Source organism: Pteropus vampyrus, unplaced genomic scaffold, assembly GCF_000151845.1.
Source record: "Pteropus vampyrus isolate Shadow unplaced genomic scaffold, Pvam_2.0 Scaffold273, whole genome shotgun sequence".
Taxonomy (NCBI): Eukaryota; Metazoa; Chordata; class Mammalia; order Chiroptera; family Pteropodidae; genus Pteropus; species Pteropus vampyrus.
Genome location: NW_011889054.1, coordinates 745,071 through 766,549, shown reverse-complemented (window position 1 = coordinate 766,549; position 21,479 = coordinate 745,071). Strand labels below are relative to the sequence as shown.

The 21,479-nt window shown below is 36.8% G+C and overlaps 1 protein-coding gene across 1 annotated transcript in view; it reads left to right on the top strand.

Moving 5' to 3' along the window:
* The window catches only part of LOC105302452 (guanine nucleotide-binding protein G(q) subunit alpha), a 284,051-nt gene extending 263,016 nt beyond the window's left edge, over positions 1–21,035 (top strand). Inside the window, exons 6-7 of the mRNA XM_011375494.1 lie at positions 10,332–10,485; positions 15,868–21,035. Coding sequence (XP_011373796.1) covers positions 10,332–10,485; positions 15,868–16,058 — 345 coding nt within the window. The 3' untranslated portion in view covers positions 16,059–21,035. The remainder of the gene's footprint in view (positions 1–10,331; positions 10,486–15,867) is intronic.
* Positions 21,036–21,479: the final 444 nt, after the last annotated feature.

Below are 21,479 nucleotides of genomic sequence, written 5' to 3'. Positions count from 1 at the left end.
ATTCAGTGTGATGTACCCATGTGTATATGATTGGTTTGTGTAGGTAGAGCAAATCTTCCTTGGACCTTTTCAGGCTATTCAGGCTTGCCAAACTCAATTGTATCATCCAAGCCTGTTTTCTTTTTAATCTCTTGTTTCTATATCCCCACAGCCTGTTTCTATATCTCTCTATCCAGAGTCTTCAGTAATTTTGCCAAGTTACTATTCATCAACTGTGCAATCAAAACTGGACAACCAAAACAAAAGAAGCTGACATTCAAACACACTTTGCTCCTTGCTAACAGCAGCAGTAGTATAAATTGCAGAATACTTTTTCAGGTTGAGCTATGGCTTACATTTACCGAGCTAGCTAGTTCAAGAAACCAGATTGGCTTTAAGGAAAATACCCATTGGGAAACTGACATTTGATTTTTGTAATAAAGCAGGACTGTTTTCTAAGATTAAAAATATGAAAACAATTTAATCTGATTTGAAACACACTCCAGAAAACTTCTTTGAAATACCCAAAATTCAAAATGACAAAAAGCAATAAAAACTAAAATAAATCACTTCAGTATATAAAGAGTTTATACAAATCTGTAAATGAGCAAATAATTTTCATTGGTAAATACACGAACAGATAATTCACAAAAGAGAAAATACTACAGGTTAGCAAATCTTTTGGAAAATGTTCAGCCTCACTGATATTCAAAAAAATTCAAACCACGACAGCTATAATTTTTCTTTGTCCTATGTGTCATTTCATGCCACATGTAATTTAATATGTAAAAGATTTTGAAAGGAAAGAACTTTCTCGAGAGGGAACAATAAGCTGAGCAAATTCACACATTACTACAGGGTACATGAGCTCGTTCACCCCTCTGGAAAGCTATTTGGGTAGTCTGTTATCAAGAGCCTTACATTTTGCAATATGTTTTGATATGCTGCTATAAAGAAAATTTTACCTATAAAAATCTTTATATAAAAAGTTGTAAATTATAGTGCTGTTTATAATAGTGTAAAAAAGCTATCTTAATTGGAATTTAGTTAAGTTTACTATAACTTTAAAAATCAATTCAAAATATTTGTGAATTTTAAAACAAAAATCTTAGGATGTAATGTTGAGAACAAAATACAGGATATAAAATTTTATACACAAGATAATTACAATCCTTTAATACTGTACTAATATAGTAGCCACAGGCCCCATGTGACTATTTACATTTTAATTAGTTAAAATTAAATTTAAAAATAATTTTCTCAATTGCTTTAACCACCATTCAACTGCTCAGTAGCTACATGTACGTAGTGGCTTCTAAATTGGACAGTAGGTATAAAAATGATTTTCCGTTATCTCAGAAAGTTCTTTTAGACAACATTGATATAAAATAATCCCCAAAACTATACGTAGTTTAAAAATTAGAAGAAAATAAAAGTTAACAGGAAAACAATAGTTTTATGTGGGCAGTTCAACCATAGGGATTTTTTCCTCCTTCTGCTTTTTTTTCTTTAATTTACTGTCATCACCATATATTAATTTTATAATGGAAAATATCATTGAACTTTATTTTAAATAATAAAAAATTAAAGAATATGAATATAAGTATAGCTTGAAGAGAGCCAAGTAAAACTTAACTCTCTACAATTGAGGGTTTGTTTTGTTTTGTTGCTACTGTTAACATTCAGGTCAGATCAGAATTTCAGAAATTCAGGTTCTTAGGGAATGAAGGGCCATGGTACTGGTACTCAGTCTTGGAGGAGTTTGCATGTATTTGTGATTCAAAATTATACCCCCATTTCTTCTGTTTACTGTTCTTTCAATTTCAAACAAGTGGATTACAAATGGAGTCTTTCGCCTTAACTTTTGCCCTGGAGCCAACATTAAATGTTTATTGTGCCTTACCAGTGATGCCCAAGGAAAAGAAGAATCACTAATATCTGTGGAAGTAATCTGTATTTTCCTCTTTATTGTTCATTTTAATTTGTGTTTGGTTCTGGCTAAATATAGCAAAATGATACTAAGTGGACCTCAGTGAATGAGCTTTTTATAAGAAAATAACCTCAATGCAATGGGAACATGTGCTATTCAGCCAAGTTGTACCTTTGGACTCTTGACACGGCACTAATGTGTCCATCATAGTTCCTAGTTAAGAGTCTGCCCACTCGAGTATCAGTTATATTCTGTAACTCTACCTAGTTGTTTCCGTGGCTTTTTGTTCGGCTGGTCAGTGCATGGCCGCCTGGTTGGTTTTTGCTAAAATATTATTTTATGTGATTGAGGACATAACCCAAGGAGTTTATGGTAGGTTGGAATGCTGAATGAGTATTGTTCTGTGTAAACTCTGAAGGTAAATCTGTATCTTGATTACGTAAAAATTTATGTCTTTTCCAGTTAGCTCCAGTGGAAACAAAGAGATAATAGCAATGTAGATAAGTTTGAAATATAGGTGGAACTGGTTGGTCTTCATGAGATTGAGGGTGGAAGAAATGTCTGATGAACCAGCTAAAGGAAGTTACCTGGTCTCCATTCTCCTTAGTCTGAGGGTATATGACTGCCTCTCCTTGACCTTTCCCTCCAGTCTTCCTCTTTCCTTTTTTCCTCCCCCACTCCCTTTCTACAATACACACAGATTTGCACCAGTTCACTTAGCAAGGCCCTGCTCTGTGATCTCATCTCATTGCCTAGAAACTTTAGACCTGAAGGTAATAGGCAAATATATTTTATTTCTTTGCTTCTCTAAACATCCTGTGCAGGTAGAGTACATTGATTCATAGGAAGAAATTTTAATATTTGAACCTTTGGGAGCTGTCTTCAAGCCTAAAGAGTATGCCAAATTTGATCTCAAATAATCACTTGCAAAGATTTGCAAAGACTAAGAAAATGATGGAGGAAATGATGTCTGTCCAGCTGAGTTTGGTATCCTTATCATTTCTATTCCTGGTGTCTGATTTGGATGGTAGAAGTGGGATGGCTAGGGAGCATCTTTAATTTCTCATCCTAACTGCTCCATTTATATGATGTATCAGTTGTTTCTTGTTTTGCTCTGCGGTTGAGAGTATTGAACTTTTTAAAAGATTTTGAAGAAATATTCTAAGTGAACAAAAGTGGCAGAAAGCTGGATAATTTTCTCATTTCTCATAAATCAGATGTATCTGGACGCAAAATCATGAATAGATTAACTTTGTACAATTCCAGGGAATAGAAAGATTTCACTGGATTTGGATTTTGGCTAGAGATTTGAGGTAAGTGCATTGCCTAAGCCAAGAAGAGGGTCTTATGTAGCAATTTTGCCATCACCAATAGTGGCTACCAGTGAAAGCTATTGTGTTTTGGGGTCATAGCTAAGTGCTTTACAAGCATTGCCTCATTCTGTCCTCCCAAACCCTGGGAGATACAAGGAAAGAGGTTCAGTCACTTGCCCAAGGTCACAGAGCATTTAAGGCAGAGCCTTTGTTTCAAACCAAAGTCTCCAGCTCACAACTCAGACATTCCCCTCCTCCCCTCTCCTTCCAACAACAGGAGCTTGGCACAGAATATATTTAAATTCTGGTAGTATTGACATCAGACAGGACACATAACAATATGATCCTGCTGGAGATATAAAATCAAACATGCCAAGCTCTTTTCTAAATAATCGAGGGAGGAAACCCATATGCAGAAGATCAGGCTTGCAAATTTTTTCCCATAAGGCTTCGGAGTTAATTTTATTTTGACTCATATTTATTTACCCAGTTGACCTATGTAAATGAAATAAATACCCGGGAGACTATGCACCTAACATACCTAAATTAGTAACATCCGTGTTAACGATGTATGTGAGTTTTTCAAGTACTCAGTGTTTGATAAGCTACAAATGATCATTTTGATTCAAATTTTACATTACCTGGATCATTACATAAAAAATCAACTAGTCTTTGTCTTTTAAAATAATAGTGTTCTTTAATAAAGTAATTATAAGATGTTCTTCAATGAGTTATGTCTGAGAGGAAATAGTGAGGCAGAATTTTCACAGAGCTCTTCGAAGGGTTGTAAATTGTCCTTTGCTTTTGTTCTCTCCTTGTAATCTCCACATCTATCAAGATTCAACTCAAAACTACATTGGGTTTTAAGGCTTCTCCAGTCAAATCTTTCCTTCTTATGTGACCTCCCCTCCTTCTATTTACCACTTTTATCAGCCCGTCATGTGGACCTGTAATTATACATTGACACTCTTGTCTTCTTCAGTCCTCTGGGACACAAGCCCCATCTCCACCAAACTGTTGTTCCCAGCCTCTAACATACCTTTAATGTGTGTCTACCGACTGGTAGGCAAATGAAGAATAGGACAGTGTGTGCTGGGGGTATGAAGAAGTCAGCCCAATGGGGATCAGGAAGGGATTTCTTGGGGAAATCAGGTTGATGTTATAGGATTAGCAGTGGGGACAGCATTACAGGCCACAGGTCAGGAAAGTAAATCACGCTTGTGTGACAGTGATGATATAGAGTCCATTTATGTGAAGAAGAGAGCTTTTTTTATGTAGGGGTTTAGATTGAAGATGGCACAAGGATCAGTCTATGCTCAGCTGTGAATGCCAGACTGAGGATCTTGGGGTTTACCCTGTAGGCAGCATTAGTCATGTGTTGCAGGGGATTGTATAAAATACCAGTGATTTCTGCTGATTAGACATCTTGAGAATCAATTTGAGATCTTAAAGATTAGAGGTGTATGACCCCCTCGCTGATGGCTTGAATAGGGATTTTTCCGATGACAAGGAAGGACACTCAGTGGTTATACCATTCCATTTGTGGCTACAAAGTTGGGGGGAAACAGGCTGCCTATCCTCCCAGGACCAGGGATCGGGGTAAATGCTTCCCAGTTTAGTACTCTACCCTTTCACTGATTCCAGCCCACGCAGGAAGGTCACCTGATTAGCATTGTCTTAGTTCATTTGGACTCCTATAACAAAATACCATAGACTGGGTGGGTTATAGACAACAAACATTTATTTCTCACAGTTCTGGAGCCTGGGAAGTCTAATATCAAGGTGCAGGCAGTTTCAGTGTCTGATGAAGGCCTGCTTCCTAGTGCATGGGTGGTCATCAGTCTTCTCACTGTGTCCTTATGTGGTAGAAGGGGTGAAGGAGCTCTCTGAGGTCACTTTTATAAGAGCACTAATCCCAGTCACCTCCTGATGGCTCCACCTCCTAATACCATTACGGTGAGGGTTAGGATTTTAACATATTAATTTTGGGGAAACACACATTTTCAGTCCATAGCAAGTGTGGTCTGGGCAAGGAGACTGCATGGAGGCCAACCAGGACACTGCTCACTTGTTCACAGCCTGTCCTCACTCTCTGCGGCCTCTTTGCTCTTTCCATCTCCGTCTCTGTAGAGGGGCAGACACTAAGCAGGACATTCTTCTGGCAGGCCTATCTAGTCTCTCCTCCCTCTATTCCAGCTTTCTCACTATGCCTCAGGCATAGGCCAGGACCGTGCAGTTAACAGAGAGCCTGGTGTTTGGGGTAGTAAAACCTTTACTAGTGTTTTCTTTGAATTGACTGGTTAAAACCCAAAGAGAGGATGGTGTGATAAGCACCACCCGCCAGATTGTCTTAAAAACCTATCTTCAGAGGTGAGCAAAACTTTTTTTTTGCTATCAGCCATACTTGTGTCTCATACATTGCTGTTTTGTTTTCTACCTTGAAACCGCATGCCCTGGCAAATGACTCAATAGCAAGTGCCACGAAGTGTCCTGGGATCTGCTGTTCCCTCATAGATTGCAATTTTTCCTGAGCAAAGTGAATTATGCCTCACATTCTGCATGTTCCACTACTTTGTGAGGCATTGTGAAAATCTCATTTGGTCCATTTAGGATGTAGTTTAGACACTTTGATCGGAGCATGTTGGTTTGTAAATATTCTCAGGGGGCAGGCAGGGGGCAGGGAAACATAAGTGATTTTCACTGTGGAGTGAAAAACAACTAATACAGCATAAAATCAGAATCTTAGCTCCCCTTAATTGAGAAAAACAAAAAGAATGAAGCTAGCATGGTTATATTTTTATCACAGGACTCAGGCACTCTAATGGGATAGAGCCCTTTGTGTTGTGTCCATGGTTCATCAAGCTTTCTGCACCTTCCAGTTCTGTGTGCTCTGTGAGTCAGCAGCATCAGCCTCACCTGAGAGCTTGTTTGGGAAGAGGATGTACCTAGGTATAGCAACTAGAAGTATTTGCTATAATAAGAAACAAACAAAATAAAGACGACAGCTGAAACTAGCTTAAAAACTGAAAGGTACTTTTTGGCTGATATTACTTAAAAATCCAGAGGTATAACCAAGTTCAGGCATGGGGGATTTTTTGGGTTTTGTTTTTAATTTATTTTTAAATTATAGTTGACATACAATATTACGTTAGTTTCAGGTGTACAACAGTAATTAGACCTTTACATACTTTACAAAGTGATGACCCTCATAAATCTAGTAACCATCGGACACCATATATAGTTATTGCAATATTATTAACTATATTCCCTATGCTGTACTTTACATCCCCATGACTTTTTCTCATGTCCATTTGCATGAAATATCTTTTTTCATCCGTTTACTTTCAGTCTGTTGTATGTCTTTTGATCTTCAATGAGTCTCTTGAAGGCAGGTCTTGGTTTTTGTTTTTGTTTTTTTTTTTCATCTATTCAGCCACCCTATGTCTTTTCATTGGAACAGTTAGTCCACTTACATGTAAGATAATTACTGGTAGCTATGTAATTATTGCCAGTTTATTAATTGATTGTTTTTGTAGTTCTCTGTTCCTTTCTTATTCTCTTGTTCTCTGGTATGTTGATGACTTTTTCTGTTGTGTTTGTGTTTGTGTTTGGGTTGCTTTCTCTGTATTGTTTGTGTATCATAGATTTTGAGGTTATGATTACCAATGCTCTTGATATATATCAAGCTACGTTTATAGCAGTCTTAAGCTGATGGTCACTTAAGTTTGAACACTTTCTAAATCACTATAATTTTTACTCATCCCCTTCGTGTTTATTGCTTTTGTCTTTATTTTTTTTATTTTGTCTTTATTGTCTTTATTTTTGTGTGTGTGTATTTGTATGTGTCCCTTTATTAATTGTTGTAATTACACATGGTGTTTCTACTTTTGTCTTTTAACCTTTGTACTGTCTTTACAGTTGGTCGATCTACTGCTTATACTGTTTTCTTTTGTCAGTGGGAATTTTCTTTCCTATTTTTTTTTTTATTCATATTTTTTATCTTTTCTTCTTAAAGACATCCCTTTAACATTTTCTGGTTTAGTGGTGATGAACTCCTTTAGTTTTTCTTGTCTGGGAAACTCTATCTCTCCTTCAATTCTAAAGGATAGTTTTGCTGAGTATAGTCATCTTGTTTATAGGTCTTTGCTTTTCATCACCTTTAGTATTTTATGCCAATCCCTTCTGGCCTACAGAGTTTCAGTTGAGAAATCAGCCGACAGTCTTATGGGAGCTCTCTTCTACATAACTATTTTTCTCTTGCTGCTTTTAAGATTTTCTCTTTGTCTTTAACTTTTGGCATTTTAAGTGTGATGTGTCTTGGTGTGGGCCTTGTCGGATTCATCTTGTTTGGGACTGTCTGTGCTTCCTGGGCTTGTATATCTGTTTCTTTTGCCAGATTAGGAAAGTTTTCGGTCACTATTTCTTCAAGTAGGGTTTCAATTCATTGCCCTCTTCTCCTTCTGGTACCCCTATGATGTGAATGTTGGTATGTTTTGTGTTGTCCCAGAGGTACCTTAAATTATCTTCATTTTTTTAACTTTTTCTTTTGGCTGTTCCAATTGGGTATTTTCTGCCACCTTGTCTTCCAGATTATTGATTTAGTCCTCTGCTTCATCTGTTCTACTGTTGATGTGTATTCTGTTCTACTGTTCTACTGTTGATGTGTATACTGTTGATGTATAAATGAAGTGTATTCTTCATTTCTGACTGTTCTTTGTCATGTTTTCTACCTTCTTTATGTTTTTTATCTTTGTTGAAGTTCTCACTGAATTCATCTATTCTCCCCATAAGTTCATTAAACATCATTAAACAACCAGTATTTTGAACTCTGTATCAGATTGCTTGTCTCCATTTCATTTAGTTCTTTTTCTGGAGTTTTGTCCTGTTCTTTTGTTTGGTCATGTTTCTTTGTCTCCTCATTTTGACTGTCTCCCTGTGTTTGTTTCTGTGTATAAGATAGATCTGCTATGTCTCCTGGTCTTGACAGAGCAGCTTTATGTAGAAGGTCTCCTGTTGGGCCCACTGGCTCAGTCTCCCCCATCACCTGAGGCAGGTGCTCCAGGAGGTCCCTTGTAGGTTGTGTGTGCCCTCCTGTTGTAGTTGAGCCTCAGCGGGTGGCTCAACTCAATATAGTTGGCACTTCCATGGTAGGGTTGACCCTCAGGCTGACTGGCTCTGAGGGCTGGCCATGACTACAGTGGATGAGCAGTTTTGTACAGGCTGACCCCACAGAGTAGGAGTCACTTTGGTGGGACTCCTGTGTCTGTCTTTTGGGTGTCTTATGTTGCTGGTTGGGCGGTACTCTGGTATGGTCTGAAGCCAGCCAATGGCTAATGTTGGTTCTGGAGCCTCTTGGGATAGGCTCCGGTAAAGGCCCAGATCAGTGGCTGCTTGTGCCAGGCTGGGACCTCTTGATAGGAACTACAAAGTAATCTGTGGTTGATTGCTGCTTGTGCCAAGCTTAGAGAGGCTACACTTTAAACTGAGACTAGCTGCCAAGCTTGAGAACCTTTGGTGGGCACTGCAATGTGAGCTGAAGCCAGCCACCACTTGTGCCAGGCTTGGGGCCACCAGATTGGAGTTACAATGCAAGTTGAGACTGGTCAACACTTGTGCTTGGGGCCACTTAGCAAAAGCTTCAAGATACATTAAGGCTGGTTGCTGCTTGTTTGGAAGAAGGCAAGCACAACATTTACCTACCCTGCCATCTTGACCAGAAGCCAATTCAGGTTTGAACAAGCAGTGAGCAGGACCTGGTTTATTCTTCTGTTTCATGATGGCTGTTAGAAGCACCTGAGGCTACATGATTCCTCTTCCACATTCTTTATAAGAGGGAGTTTCTCTGTTCTAGTGTTCCCAGCAAAAGTCCTGGGGTTGATTGGACCAATTAAGCTGTTTAGCTAAGCTAAAGACCATAAACCAGGGAAAGGATGTTCTGAGTGACTGGGACCTAGATTGACTGGATCCTGAACCAACCAGGAGCCAGGGGAATAGGATTCTTGGCTTAAATCAGCAAGCCTCCTGTTAGAAGTAAAAGTGGGCTCAATCCCAGCCAGGCTTTTCCATTGCCCAAAATGTGGTCATAACACATAGAACCAAGTCAGGGGGTTGGAAAGTTGTGTGTGTGTGTGTGTATGTGTCCAGTAAGCATGCCCATTCTCAGGGAAAAGAGGATTCCCCAACTCTGCTGCCTTTGTCTGTGACCTGAGGATGGGAATGATTTAAGAGTGTGGCTGTAGGAGGAAGGACTGGTAAAGAGATGTGGACGAAGCCAGAAGGCTCTCTAGCTTTTGGCTGGTGAATACATTTTTTAAAGAGATTTGATGCAGGAGTGGCCTTGATTTGCATCTTCATTATAGAGCAAGCAGCCAATTTCTTGAGAATCCATTGAGATTCTTTGTTACCAAGGTTGGCTTGATAGTATAGTTCAGGTGGGAACACTGTCACAAATGCTGAAGGTGAGGAATACATTTGTATCTCCAAGTAATTACATAGTCTCCACATAATCTCCACAATTCTGTATGAAAATTATAGTGAAACATAGTAAGGAAGGGTGCTCCAATAAATAGGAAATCTATGATGTAAAAATATATTCACCATGTGTTTTCTTATCAGGAGTTAAATATTAATATAGTAAGTCATAATAATTCTAGAAATATGGATGTATTTTGGGCAAAGAATTAACTTTGTTTTCATTGTTTAAAGTTAATTCTGAGGCCCCAAATTAAATATGGTTTAGAAAATGCAAAATGAAGCCTAGTATTTATTTCTTAATTGAGATCTTAAGTATTTGGTCATGAACAAATAATTTCTCATGAAAATTTATGACAGTGTGCCAGATACATGATTCTCTAGGATTTGTTTTCTCTTAAGGTTGAAGGAGTTGTCTCAGCAGATTTATTATTCCTTCTGCTTGTCAACCTGAGAATTTGAATAATGAAAACAGCCTACCTGTCCTGAACCGTTTGCATGTAAATTCTGATAAAAGCTACAGTTCAGCCTAAAGCTGCAAAAATCAGATGCATACAAAAGATAGGTTGAACTTTTGAAATAAACATAATTCACAGAGTGAGTAATTCATGCCTTGTTTTTCTGATGATTTTTTTCAGAACCGAATGGAAGAAAGCAAAGCACTCTTTAGAACAATTATCACATATCCCTGGTTCCAGAACTCCTCAGTTATTCTGTTCTTAAACAAGAAAGATCTTCTAGAGGAGAAAATTATGTATTCCCACCTAGTTGACTACTTCCCGGAATATGATGGTAAGTCAGCAGTCTTTAGCCAGCCCAGTGGCTGGGGAGATGTTTTGCCTCACAAGATCAGTGCAAAAGCTAATGCATTGCAGTGGACCCTGGCTGTCTTTGCCCTCAGAAGCAAGCATGTTGTGATTGAGGAAGTAAGAATTTTTGTTTGCTCTATCCTTTAATGATACGGAACATTTCATTCCATTACAATGCTGAACATTATAGCAAAAAAAAAACAACTTCTTATGTTTTGAAGTATGTCAGAGCAGGGAACAGTTTTAACCGATGGTGTATCCACCATTTTAATTCCCTTTCATTTGGTGACAGTCTGCCTCTGCCTCTCTCTAGAGAGAGGACACAGTTATGATCAAGAGCCCATGTTCTGAAGTCAGTCTATCCAGACTCAAATCTCATTCTGATACTTCCTTTTTATAGAACCATGATCAAGTCACTTAATTGCTCTGGGCCTTAAGACCAAACTCATGGGATTATTTTTGTAGACTGTAATAGATATCATGTATGTGACATTTTAGCATGATGACTGACACATAGTGAATATTCACGAAATATTTACTTTGGGGAGGCTTCATGGGCCGATGAAATCCCATCCTTAGGGACGGTACCTACAAACAGATCTTGCCTCCTCACCTAGACTGAAATCCTGAACAACTAGACATGATACCCAACTCATTCTGAGAAATACATCCAGCCACTCTAAAACAAGGGAGTCACAGCCACTGGCCTGTAAGAGCTTATGTGGCGGGTGGGGAAAGATACCTTTCCCCACCCCCATACTACTTGAGTCTAGATAAGGAGTGGCCTGTTGCCTATTTTTATACAGTTTTATTCAAACAGCCACACCCATTCATTTAGGCACTGTCTGTGGCTGCTTTCATGCTACGGCAACAGAATTGAGTAGTTGTGACAGAGATCAAATACCTAAAATATTTACTCTCTGGTCCTTTACAGAGAAAATTTGCCAAACCCTGGTCTAGACAGAATAGTGGTTAGAGAACAAGCTTTGACTGTCAGAGTTCCAGCTCTGCCACTTACTGGCAATGATGCCTTGGACAAGTTTATTTAACTACTTTCTTCCTAAGTAAAAAGGATTGAGTGGAATTATATAGGTAAATCACTTAGCACAGTATCTGCCACAGAAGAGTACAAACCCAAAGGACCTATTATAGAGAGAGAGCACATAACAGCAAGAGGACAGGCTGTTTTTAAAATTACCTTATCGACATATCCAGGATGGGTATCAGTTCGACAGTGTTTTTGTACTTCTGAAAGCTCCCTCAGAAAGGTAATTACTTCAAAACACTAAGATTCAATATGAATATTGAATATTTCTGTGAGTAAATACATCAGAGATGAAGTTTTACTTGTCCTTTCTTCCCACATGCATTGGTCCAGTGCTGGCTCACAGAAGAGAAACATTACATGTTCAATGAACTGAAGGTCCCTTCCCAGATACGTGTAAGATTCTGAAGTTTGAACTGAAAATAGAAATGTTTGTGGACATTATCAGGTGTTAGAGATAGTATTGTTTTTGTTAGCAGTGGGTTCCCATCCTCTTTCCAAGTACATTTTCCTTTGTTCTCTGCTATTGCTTTAAAAACAAATGCTTTCCTGGCCTAAACAGTGTTTTTACATTTACCCCTTTTAATTTGCCACCAGCTTGTCACCAAATCATAAATGCCTGAGAAGATAATCCTCAGTGTTCCCGATGAAACTGTGGAAGGAAGTAACTTCGCGTGTAGTTAATTTGCTCTTCCACAGCAACAGGCTAGTTCTTTAAACACATCTACCTCAGTAAGATGGGCACAAAACATCTGCCTTGCACTGAAACACATATGCTTGGCTTAGACCCCTGAAAAGAGAGATTCATAATTTTTCTCAGAATTTAGTTGGAATCAGCAGAGAAAAATGAACCCTCTCCTCCACACATAGCACCCACCTACAGACATGCATGTTTTCATGATGTGCTTATATACAGGATGATAAAGGACAAATACAGCATAGCCTGCCTCACAGAGGCTCAGGCTACTTGGTGTAGCATACACAACTGCACCACACATTGGTTGTATTTTTCTGCACTAATTCTTTTTTGCGATAGGTTTTGGAGGGTACAGTTTTTTTCCTCTCTCTCTATGCAACATCTTATCTTTGTCCAATGATTTTTCCAGATTCTCCATCATTATGAGCATTTTCCATCCAACATGTGTCCATTGTGAATGTTTTAAAATCTGAAGATGTTATTTATTTTTAATCTCCCCCAGTATACACATAACACACATAGGAAACTTGGCCGCAAAAAAAAAGACAGATTATTAGTCACAAAGCAAATGCAGCTGTCATTTCATCAGACTCAAAGCCTTTATAAGATGAGCTAAGACTGAAAAAACTCTAGGCCCACTCTACTGTGATGTTTTTATGATAAACATGTTTATAGTATTAAAATTTCACACTTCCACATTTCTGTACTTACAAAGTCTTAATCTTAATGTCATTTCTGTATTTCTCTTTAGTAAGGGAAATTACCATTTCCACATGGACCTGAACTTCAAAATTGTTCATAAAGACTGAAATTTTGTTCCTGCTATGATGACTATAATGATTTATTTATAGTTTATGTTTATGCAAATAATATAATTTATACATAAAAACATAACACACTCCAAGTACTCTTTAGTGAACTTGAGTCTAGTTCTGATATTCATTGGAGTTTTTTTTTTTTTTTAAAGAATAAAAAGTAGACCCTTTTTCCCATATAGGATAAGTATAAAATCATGTGGGTGAAGTTCATTCATAAGCTAGCAAGTTAGTATTTTTATGAAAATGAGCTCTCCAGCTCTAATTATCTATTAAGTTTAGTTGTAAGTATTTTTTATTATTGCTATGAAATTAGTAACCACAATACATTGAAAAAGATAGGACAATTTTATATGTTTATATGAAATTATAGCATTTATAATTATGGCATTTTTTCATTTAATATTGATGCCAGCCTTCTTAATTACTGACCCAAATTTCAATTCTAAGTACCTTGTATAAGTGAAATCATTCTATATTTATTCTTTTGTGTCTGGCTTATTTTACTTGGCTCTATGTTGTAAAATCCATCAAAACTTCACTTTAATGGCTGAAGAGTACTCCGTTGTATGTGTATACTACCTTTGGTTTATCTTTTCCTCTCTTGTTGGACCCTTGAGTTGTCTCTACTTATCACCGTTGTGAATAATGTAGCAATGAATATTGACATACAAATATCTGTTAAAGTTTCTTCTTTCAGTTCCTCTAGCTATATACCTAAAAAAAATTTGCTGAGTCACATGGTAATTCTGTGCTCAGCTTTTTGAGGAACCATCAAACTGTTTTCCACAGCAGCTGCACCATTTTACAGTCCCACCACAAGAGTTCAAATTTCTCCTCATCCTCACCAGCATTTATTTTCCACTTTTTTGACTACAATCATTATAGACAGGAAGTAATATGTCATTGTGGTTTCAATTTGCATTTCCCTAATGATTAATGATATTGAGCATCTTTTCATGTGCTTATAGGCCATTTACATATTTTCTTTGGAGAAATCTGTATTCTTTATATATTCTCGATATTAACTCCTTATCAGATATGTGATTTACGAATATTTTCTCCCATTCTGTAAGTTGTCTTTTCACTTTCTTGATAATGTCCTTTGTTGAACAGTTTTTAATTTTGATGAAGTCTAATTGGTCTGTTTATTCTTTTGTTGCCCGTGAGTTTGATGTCATAGCTAAAAACCCATTGCAAAATTATTAATTAAATATTTTTAATGTATCCTGATAAATACATCACAGTCTTTCTTAAAAGCAGCTAAGACAGTGCTTGTCACCTAAGAGACCCTAAATAAATGTACAAAAATATAAACCAATTGTTTTTTACCATCACACAGTGTCAGTTGACTACTACATAAATGTGGTGTGCTCAAAAACACAAGAAGTTTGCAGAAGACAGCTGTAGATGGACCTGACCTTAAGAACAGGTGTTCTATTTTGACAGATTTCAGTCTGGAAAATGTAAAGTGATCCATAACAGAGGTACATGTGGGGACAGATTGACAAGAGAGCTTGAGACAGCTATGCCTGTATGCACACAATATATAGCTGAGACCAACTCAATCCAATAGAAGTCAGCTATCACTCCCCTAATAAAGAGCCTGCAGTGGCTCCATATCACCCAAGGAATCAAAGCTAAACTTCGCCTGGCCTTCAAGCCATCTGCCTGTTTTCACCAAACCACATTTTGCAGATGGATGGACAACTAGATGGGCAAAATAAATTGACAAAGAGGAGCAAATACACATAGTAGTGTTGGGGAAGGTGATTACAACATATCAGATCTTCAGAGCAGAACTCATATAACTTAACGCTAAAAACCAAACAATCCAATTGAAAAATGATCAGGGGACCTGAATAGACATTTCTCCAAAGAGTACATACAGATGGCCAATAAAAATGCTCAACGTCACTAATCAAGAAAACGCAAATTAAAATCACACCTGTCAGAATGACTATCATCAATAAATCAACAAACAAGTCTTGGTGAGAATGTAGAGAAAAGGGAATCTTCGTGCACTGTTGGTGGGCTTGTAAATTGATACAGTCACCATGAAAAACAGTATGGAAGTTGCTTAAAAAATTAAAAAATAGGACTTCTGGGTATTTATCTGAAGAAATCCAAAACACTAATTTGAAAAGACATGTGCCACCCCCTTGTTCATTGCAGCATCATTTACAATAGCCAAGATATGGAACCAACGAATGGATAAAGATGTGCTACATATATACAATGAAATATTACTCAGCCATTCGAAAGAATGAAATCTTACCATTTGCAACAACATGGATGGACCTAGAGGGTATTATGCTGAGTGAAATAAGTCAAACAGAGAAAGACAAAAACAAATGATTTTGCTTACATGTAGAATCTAAAAAACAAACAAAAGAGAAATAAACTCAAATATAGAAAATAAATATGGTTGCCAGATGGGAAGGGGCTTGGGGGGTGGGTGAAAAAAGTGAAGGGATTAAGAAGTACAAATTGCCAGTTATAAAAAAAGTCATGGGGATGTAAAGTACAGCATAAGGAATATAGTTAATATTGTATTAACTAGGTATGGTGTCAGATGGGTACTAAACTCATCAGGGTGATCACTTCAAAAGTTATTTGTCTTATCACTGTGTTGTACACCTGAAACGAATACAGTATTGCATGTCAACTCTAACTGAAAAAGAATGCAGATACCTTATAAAATGTGCGGTACAGATGTCATCTTCATGGGCATTGACTCAACAAACATTTATTGAACACATTAGTGGATCAGCTGACAAACTGTCTCTCTCTTCCCTTGGCCAACAGGACCCCAGAGAGATGCCCAAGCAGCTCGAGAATTCATCCTGAAGATGTTCGTGGACCTGAACCCAGACAGTGACAAAATTATCTACTCCCACTTCACATGCGCCACAGATACCGAGAACATCCGCTTTGTCTTTGCTGCTGTCAAGGACACCATCCTCCAGTTGAACCTGAAGGAGTACAATCTGGTCTAATTGTGCCTCCTCAACAGCGCCCTTTCCTTCCTTGGTGGGCTTTTGAAGCTATACAAGAGGGACTGTATTTCTGTGGAAAGCAATTTGCATAATACTAATTTATTGCCGTCCTGGACTCTGTGTGAGCGTGTCCACAGAGTTTGTAGTAAATATTATGATTTTATTTAAACTATTCAGAGGAAAAACAGGATGCTGAAGTACAGTCCCAGCACATTTCCTCTCTTTTTTTTAGGCAAAACCTTGTGACTCAATGTATTTTAAATTCTCAGTCATGCACTCACAAAAATAAGAGTTGTTTCTTTCTCTCTCTCTTCTTTTCTATTGAGCAAAATGAAGCTGATTTCCCTTTCCCTAACCCATACCTCCCTCCTGATTTTTTTCCCTGGTTACAATGGCCTTTATCCTAGTTCCATTCTTGGTCAGGTTTTTCTCTCGAATGAAAAAGTCAGGACAACGTCATTTGATTTAAGCCATCAACGTCAGCTTAATTTAAGAGTTTGTAGTTTTTGCTGAAGGATTATAAGTATTAATACTATGGTTTTAAATGTATTGCTCTGGATACACATATTTTTTTTTTTTAATATAAATATATTGTCTTGCCTCACTTTGGGCTGGGACAGTGGATGCCCATATAACAGTTAAGTGTCATTTCTTTTCAGTTTCTTCCTTCAGCCATAGCTGGTTACTCAGAAAATATGCAGAAGTCAATAAGGCAAGGGCAAAGACACACAGAAGGAGTCATTTCTTTTGAAATGCCATGTGCCATTGTCCTTCCTCCTTTCCTTGCTTTTTCTTTTTTTTACCCTCTCTTTAAATCGCCGATGCCAAAAAATATGCCAACAGACACTACATTATCCAATGGCTGCTACCCAGAGCCTTTTCATAGATGCTCTTAATTTTTTTCCCCTTGGTTAAGACTTTTCCTTTTTTTCTTAGTGTTTGGACCACAATTTTTAGATGACGTTTATTATGGGTATGTGTTGCCAAAGCTGGCTTTTTGTGAAGCAGAATAAGAACTTAAAAGATAAAAGCCAGTATCTTAAAATGTAAGAGAATAAGACTGTGAAGCCTAAAATGATTGGCTGTGAACCTGAAACACCAATTGCCAAACAATTGGTAACTGTAAATTTGATTCTTATGGTCCATTCTTTTCTTTGCCCTTAAATCACATTGTTTAGTGTCCGTGTTCCATGTTGAGTGTCCAAATCAACAATTTGGAAAAGTGTCCTCTGTGATGCAACATGAAATCTGCTTGTGTCTCTTCATTCAAAGCCAATTTTACTCTCTGTATGTTCTTTAAGGTCAAGTAGGTCTGCCAAGAACATTGATTGATAGTATTATTCTGACACCTTTAATTTGCAAAATCTGAAGTTACTGCTAGTTTACCACCTTTGGATCTTTTTAAACTGGTGACTGGTTAAGGTGAACTTAAGGAAGAATTATGGACTCGACTCAAAAGTAACCTCTCAGTGTTCTGTAGAACATGTATTTATGTAACTGAACCTACTAAGAGAGATGTTTGGAATTCTATATGTGCAATTTTCAACAAATGCAAAAAATACAGCACATGTATTGATGAGCTTCTGTCAAGCAGACTGAGCTGAAATATGATTTAAGAAAATAAATCATGATTGTTTTAAACCTGCTGGAAAGTTAAAATTAGGCCATGACACTGGTCTCATTTTAACTACAATACTATTTGGCACGAGTCTAAACTTCCATATAAATCACTCTCTTGGAACAACAAAGGGGAGAGAGAAAATTAATAGCTTATTAGATGAATACAAGAGTTATTAAATAGTAATGGGATGTTCTCATTCTTTACTCTCCCAGCCTCAGACAACACAGGTTACTTTTTTTCCTTGCTCAGAAAGCACCTGTAATTTAAGAAACAGACTGCCTGTAGGTATAGTGCAATTACGATTGCTCTAACCATTGTACATACATCTCTCTCTCTTGATATTGCAGCATCCATACTGGCTTTATAATCATTAATTTTTTGGCAGATTGAATGTGCTGTATTGATATGTATCTATGTAATTGTATTGTATGTCTTATAGCTAATTCACATTTTGAATAATGTTATTTTATTTACTTTTTTAAGAGAGGAGAATGTAAATTTGTCAGTTTATTTCTGACTAGGGATATTTTTTTTTTCCATTTAGAAAAGAAGAAAAAAAAAAAACCTTACTATCGTACAGAGCGGTACTAGCATCGTGCTGTATAAAATCATTTGCACATTCCTGAGTAGAGGTATACTGATTATAAGACCCAAAGGTAATTTCATAGCAAAATACATAAAATCAGTCAGAGCTTTTATACAAACATGGAAACCAACTTTGTAGAACTTTTGCCATTTGACCTAGGATTGGAATATGAGCTTTTATACGATTCATATTCTTATTTGGCAAATGCACAGTTTAGTATTACCTCTCTGGTGGCCTTTATTAGAAAGGCAGTTTTAGAAGCTATTGTGATCCACTAAGGAAATGTTTTAACAGCTAGAGACCACTGCTTGCCTGAAAGGGCGATCTTAAATTTGGTGCAGAAAAAAAAAAAAGTAAACATTTGAAGGCCTACAGTATGTATAGAGAAAACCTCATCACAAGATCATAAGTGTTACCGTTGTAGGGAATCAAGATATTCTGTTTAATAGAGCTATAGTAGATTGTAGTTGATTAAACCTGATCTCAAAGCTCGAAAAAGCTGAGCAAAACAGGGAAAGATTGTTATAATTTGTCTTTATGAAATTGGGATGGAATTGCTATGCAGAATTGAGGTTTGTGGCTTCACTGTTTCTCCTAGGGTGCATGACAAGATCCCTTCTCTTGAGAAAGGAAAAAATTGATCACCCTAGCTGCAGTGATGCATAGAAACCTAGTTGTATCCACACTAGTCAATCGAAGCTAAAGGATTTTCTTTTTTGTTTCTTTGGGGTTTTATTGAAGGGGCTGGGGGCGGGAAGGGATTCTTTTCAGTTTTGTATAAAAACAAAGTTTACTCATGCTTTATATTATATTGTGATTGCAAGCGTTATAAGCGTGTGCCACTGGACTCCTAGTGATGCTCTAGGCAATGGAAGCCTGTGGCGAGTTTTATGGTGACTTGGGCATGTCTTATTCAAAAACAAAAACCTTTCTTCAGCATACCAAGGCAAGCAGCCATTTCATGACTCACCCAACACATTGCAGTGTACCAGTTTACAGATGATTTTTCCCTTTTTTTGCATATTATGGCAGTTATAACCCACAGAGAATTCCTTATTTATAAATTGGAGGTTTGTACTATGCCTTACAGAGCTTAAATTCAGAAGTCTGTGCCTCATAGCTGAAACAAAGGGAAATGATAAACCCATTCAAAAGTAAATAAATCCCCTCAAAGTTTTTGTTTTTGTTTTAAACATTGCCATATAAAGAGCTCTGTTGAATGTCATGAATGGACTGGGGGGAAAAATCTTAGGAACCTGCATATGTTGTTTACTAGCAGATGACATCTACAAGTTATTTGAAGAACACCTGAAACTTGTATTTTTTTGTAGATTAACTAGCAGGTCTAATATTTTAAAGGTAATTCAGCTAAAGGACAATTTACTTTTTTTACTTCAGACTATCTTGATTGTCAAGGTGTATGAACTGTAATCTTAAAATTTATACTGCCACATGATTGTAAATTTTAGTTGTCTTAAGTTAGGAATCAGTGAAATGCTATTTATGCTGGATTTGGGTCAAAATGACTATTATTTGCAAAAAAAATAATGGGAAGAAAGGGCTGCATAATGAGATACTGCAAGACTCAGATGTTGGTCGGAAATAACCTTCAAATTACCCTCAATTTCCCTTTGTTTTCAGTTTCTCGAAAAAGAAGGAATGAAATGAAACATAGTAGAAATGTTAACCCATATAAAAATAAAGTGTACCCAAATATTGTAATGTATATTGCTGCTCTTCTTAAAATTAAATAAGGGTTTAAAACCACTTAATTGGTAATTGAGAACATTTCAATTGATATAAATAAAGTGTGCTTGGTATACATTCATATTTTCTTCCAAAGATATATCTTTGGTTAGAAACACACACAAATTAAAACAAGTAATATTGTATGTTTATCTGTTTCTACATATTTCCAGCATATGTAGCGTTAATAGATCTGTCCTGGTAACTGTCTTCAGGATTTCAGTTTGGTTCCATCAAATTAGGAAAAGAAACGGCTTATTGTATATGATTAGCTAGAGATTTTTGGAGCTAGACACCTGCTATTTAGTAGACACTTAGTACAGAGTCTAAACCTGTCATTTGTTTTATAACAGAACAAACCATTTCCTGCCTTCTTCCCAACTACCAATGCCCTTTCAATAGCACTCTTGCCTCTAGAATCATCTGTTCAAAGTATGCATACATACCTAGCACATAGTAGGTGCTCAAATATTTCTTTCTTTCTTCCCTTATCTATCACATACCTCCATTTCTCCACATAATTCCAACCCAATAATAAATGACTTTTACATGTTATTAAGACATCTATTGGATAAAATTGGATTTTACTTGGATAAAGGAATTCCAACTTTCTTATAAGCTATAGTAGACAAAATAACAGGAGGAAGATATTCTTCAGAATATTTTTAAGTTTAGGAAGAAAGAAAAAATTACTATGTACCTTTGTTCAGGATATTTTGAAAAACATGTTTTAATGGATTTCTTTTCCTCAACAAACTCTCAAAATACAACTTCTTGCTGAATTCCTCACCTGTCATCACATTGGAAGCTCTTACTAGACCTATGTATTTAGGGAGTTTTGTCAGAAAACATTTTTAACTTGCAGTATTTAAAGGAATCATATTTACTGTTCTTAAAATGTCATTCAAATGCATGTATTGTCTATTGTTTGGGGATGGGAACTAGTTTTGCAAAAAACACCTAATGTTGTATAATAATGCCCCAATGATCTTGCTGGTTAAAAATACAGTATTTTTGGCCATAATTTTGTACTACAGTATTCTTCATTCTTTAGTTTTGCTTCTCTCGAAGTTGCCTAAGTTTCTCCCAGTGTTTTTTATTATGAGCAGTATTGGAATAAATCTTTCCTTAAAACACTTTATACTGCACATGCATTTTCCAAAGTAGGCAGGTTCAGTAGTTTCTAACCCAACCAAAAAAAAGTCTTTTCCTTTATGTATATAATCAGAAACTTCAGTTTCCTTTAGTAGAAATATTCATATTGGTAATATAGATCAAATTTGCTTAAAAAAAAATGCCCCGATTAAAGTTGCAACTGTAAAAATAAATTTATATAGCTGCTCAATAAAGACCTAGAAAGAGCTGCCTATTTTCAATCTGAGGCACTCTTCTAACGAGAAGAACCTGGCCTAAAGGGGCCATGATGCTTGGTTTAGGGTTTTCCCAGTTCAACATTGGTAGTGAATGG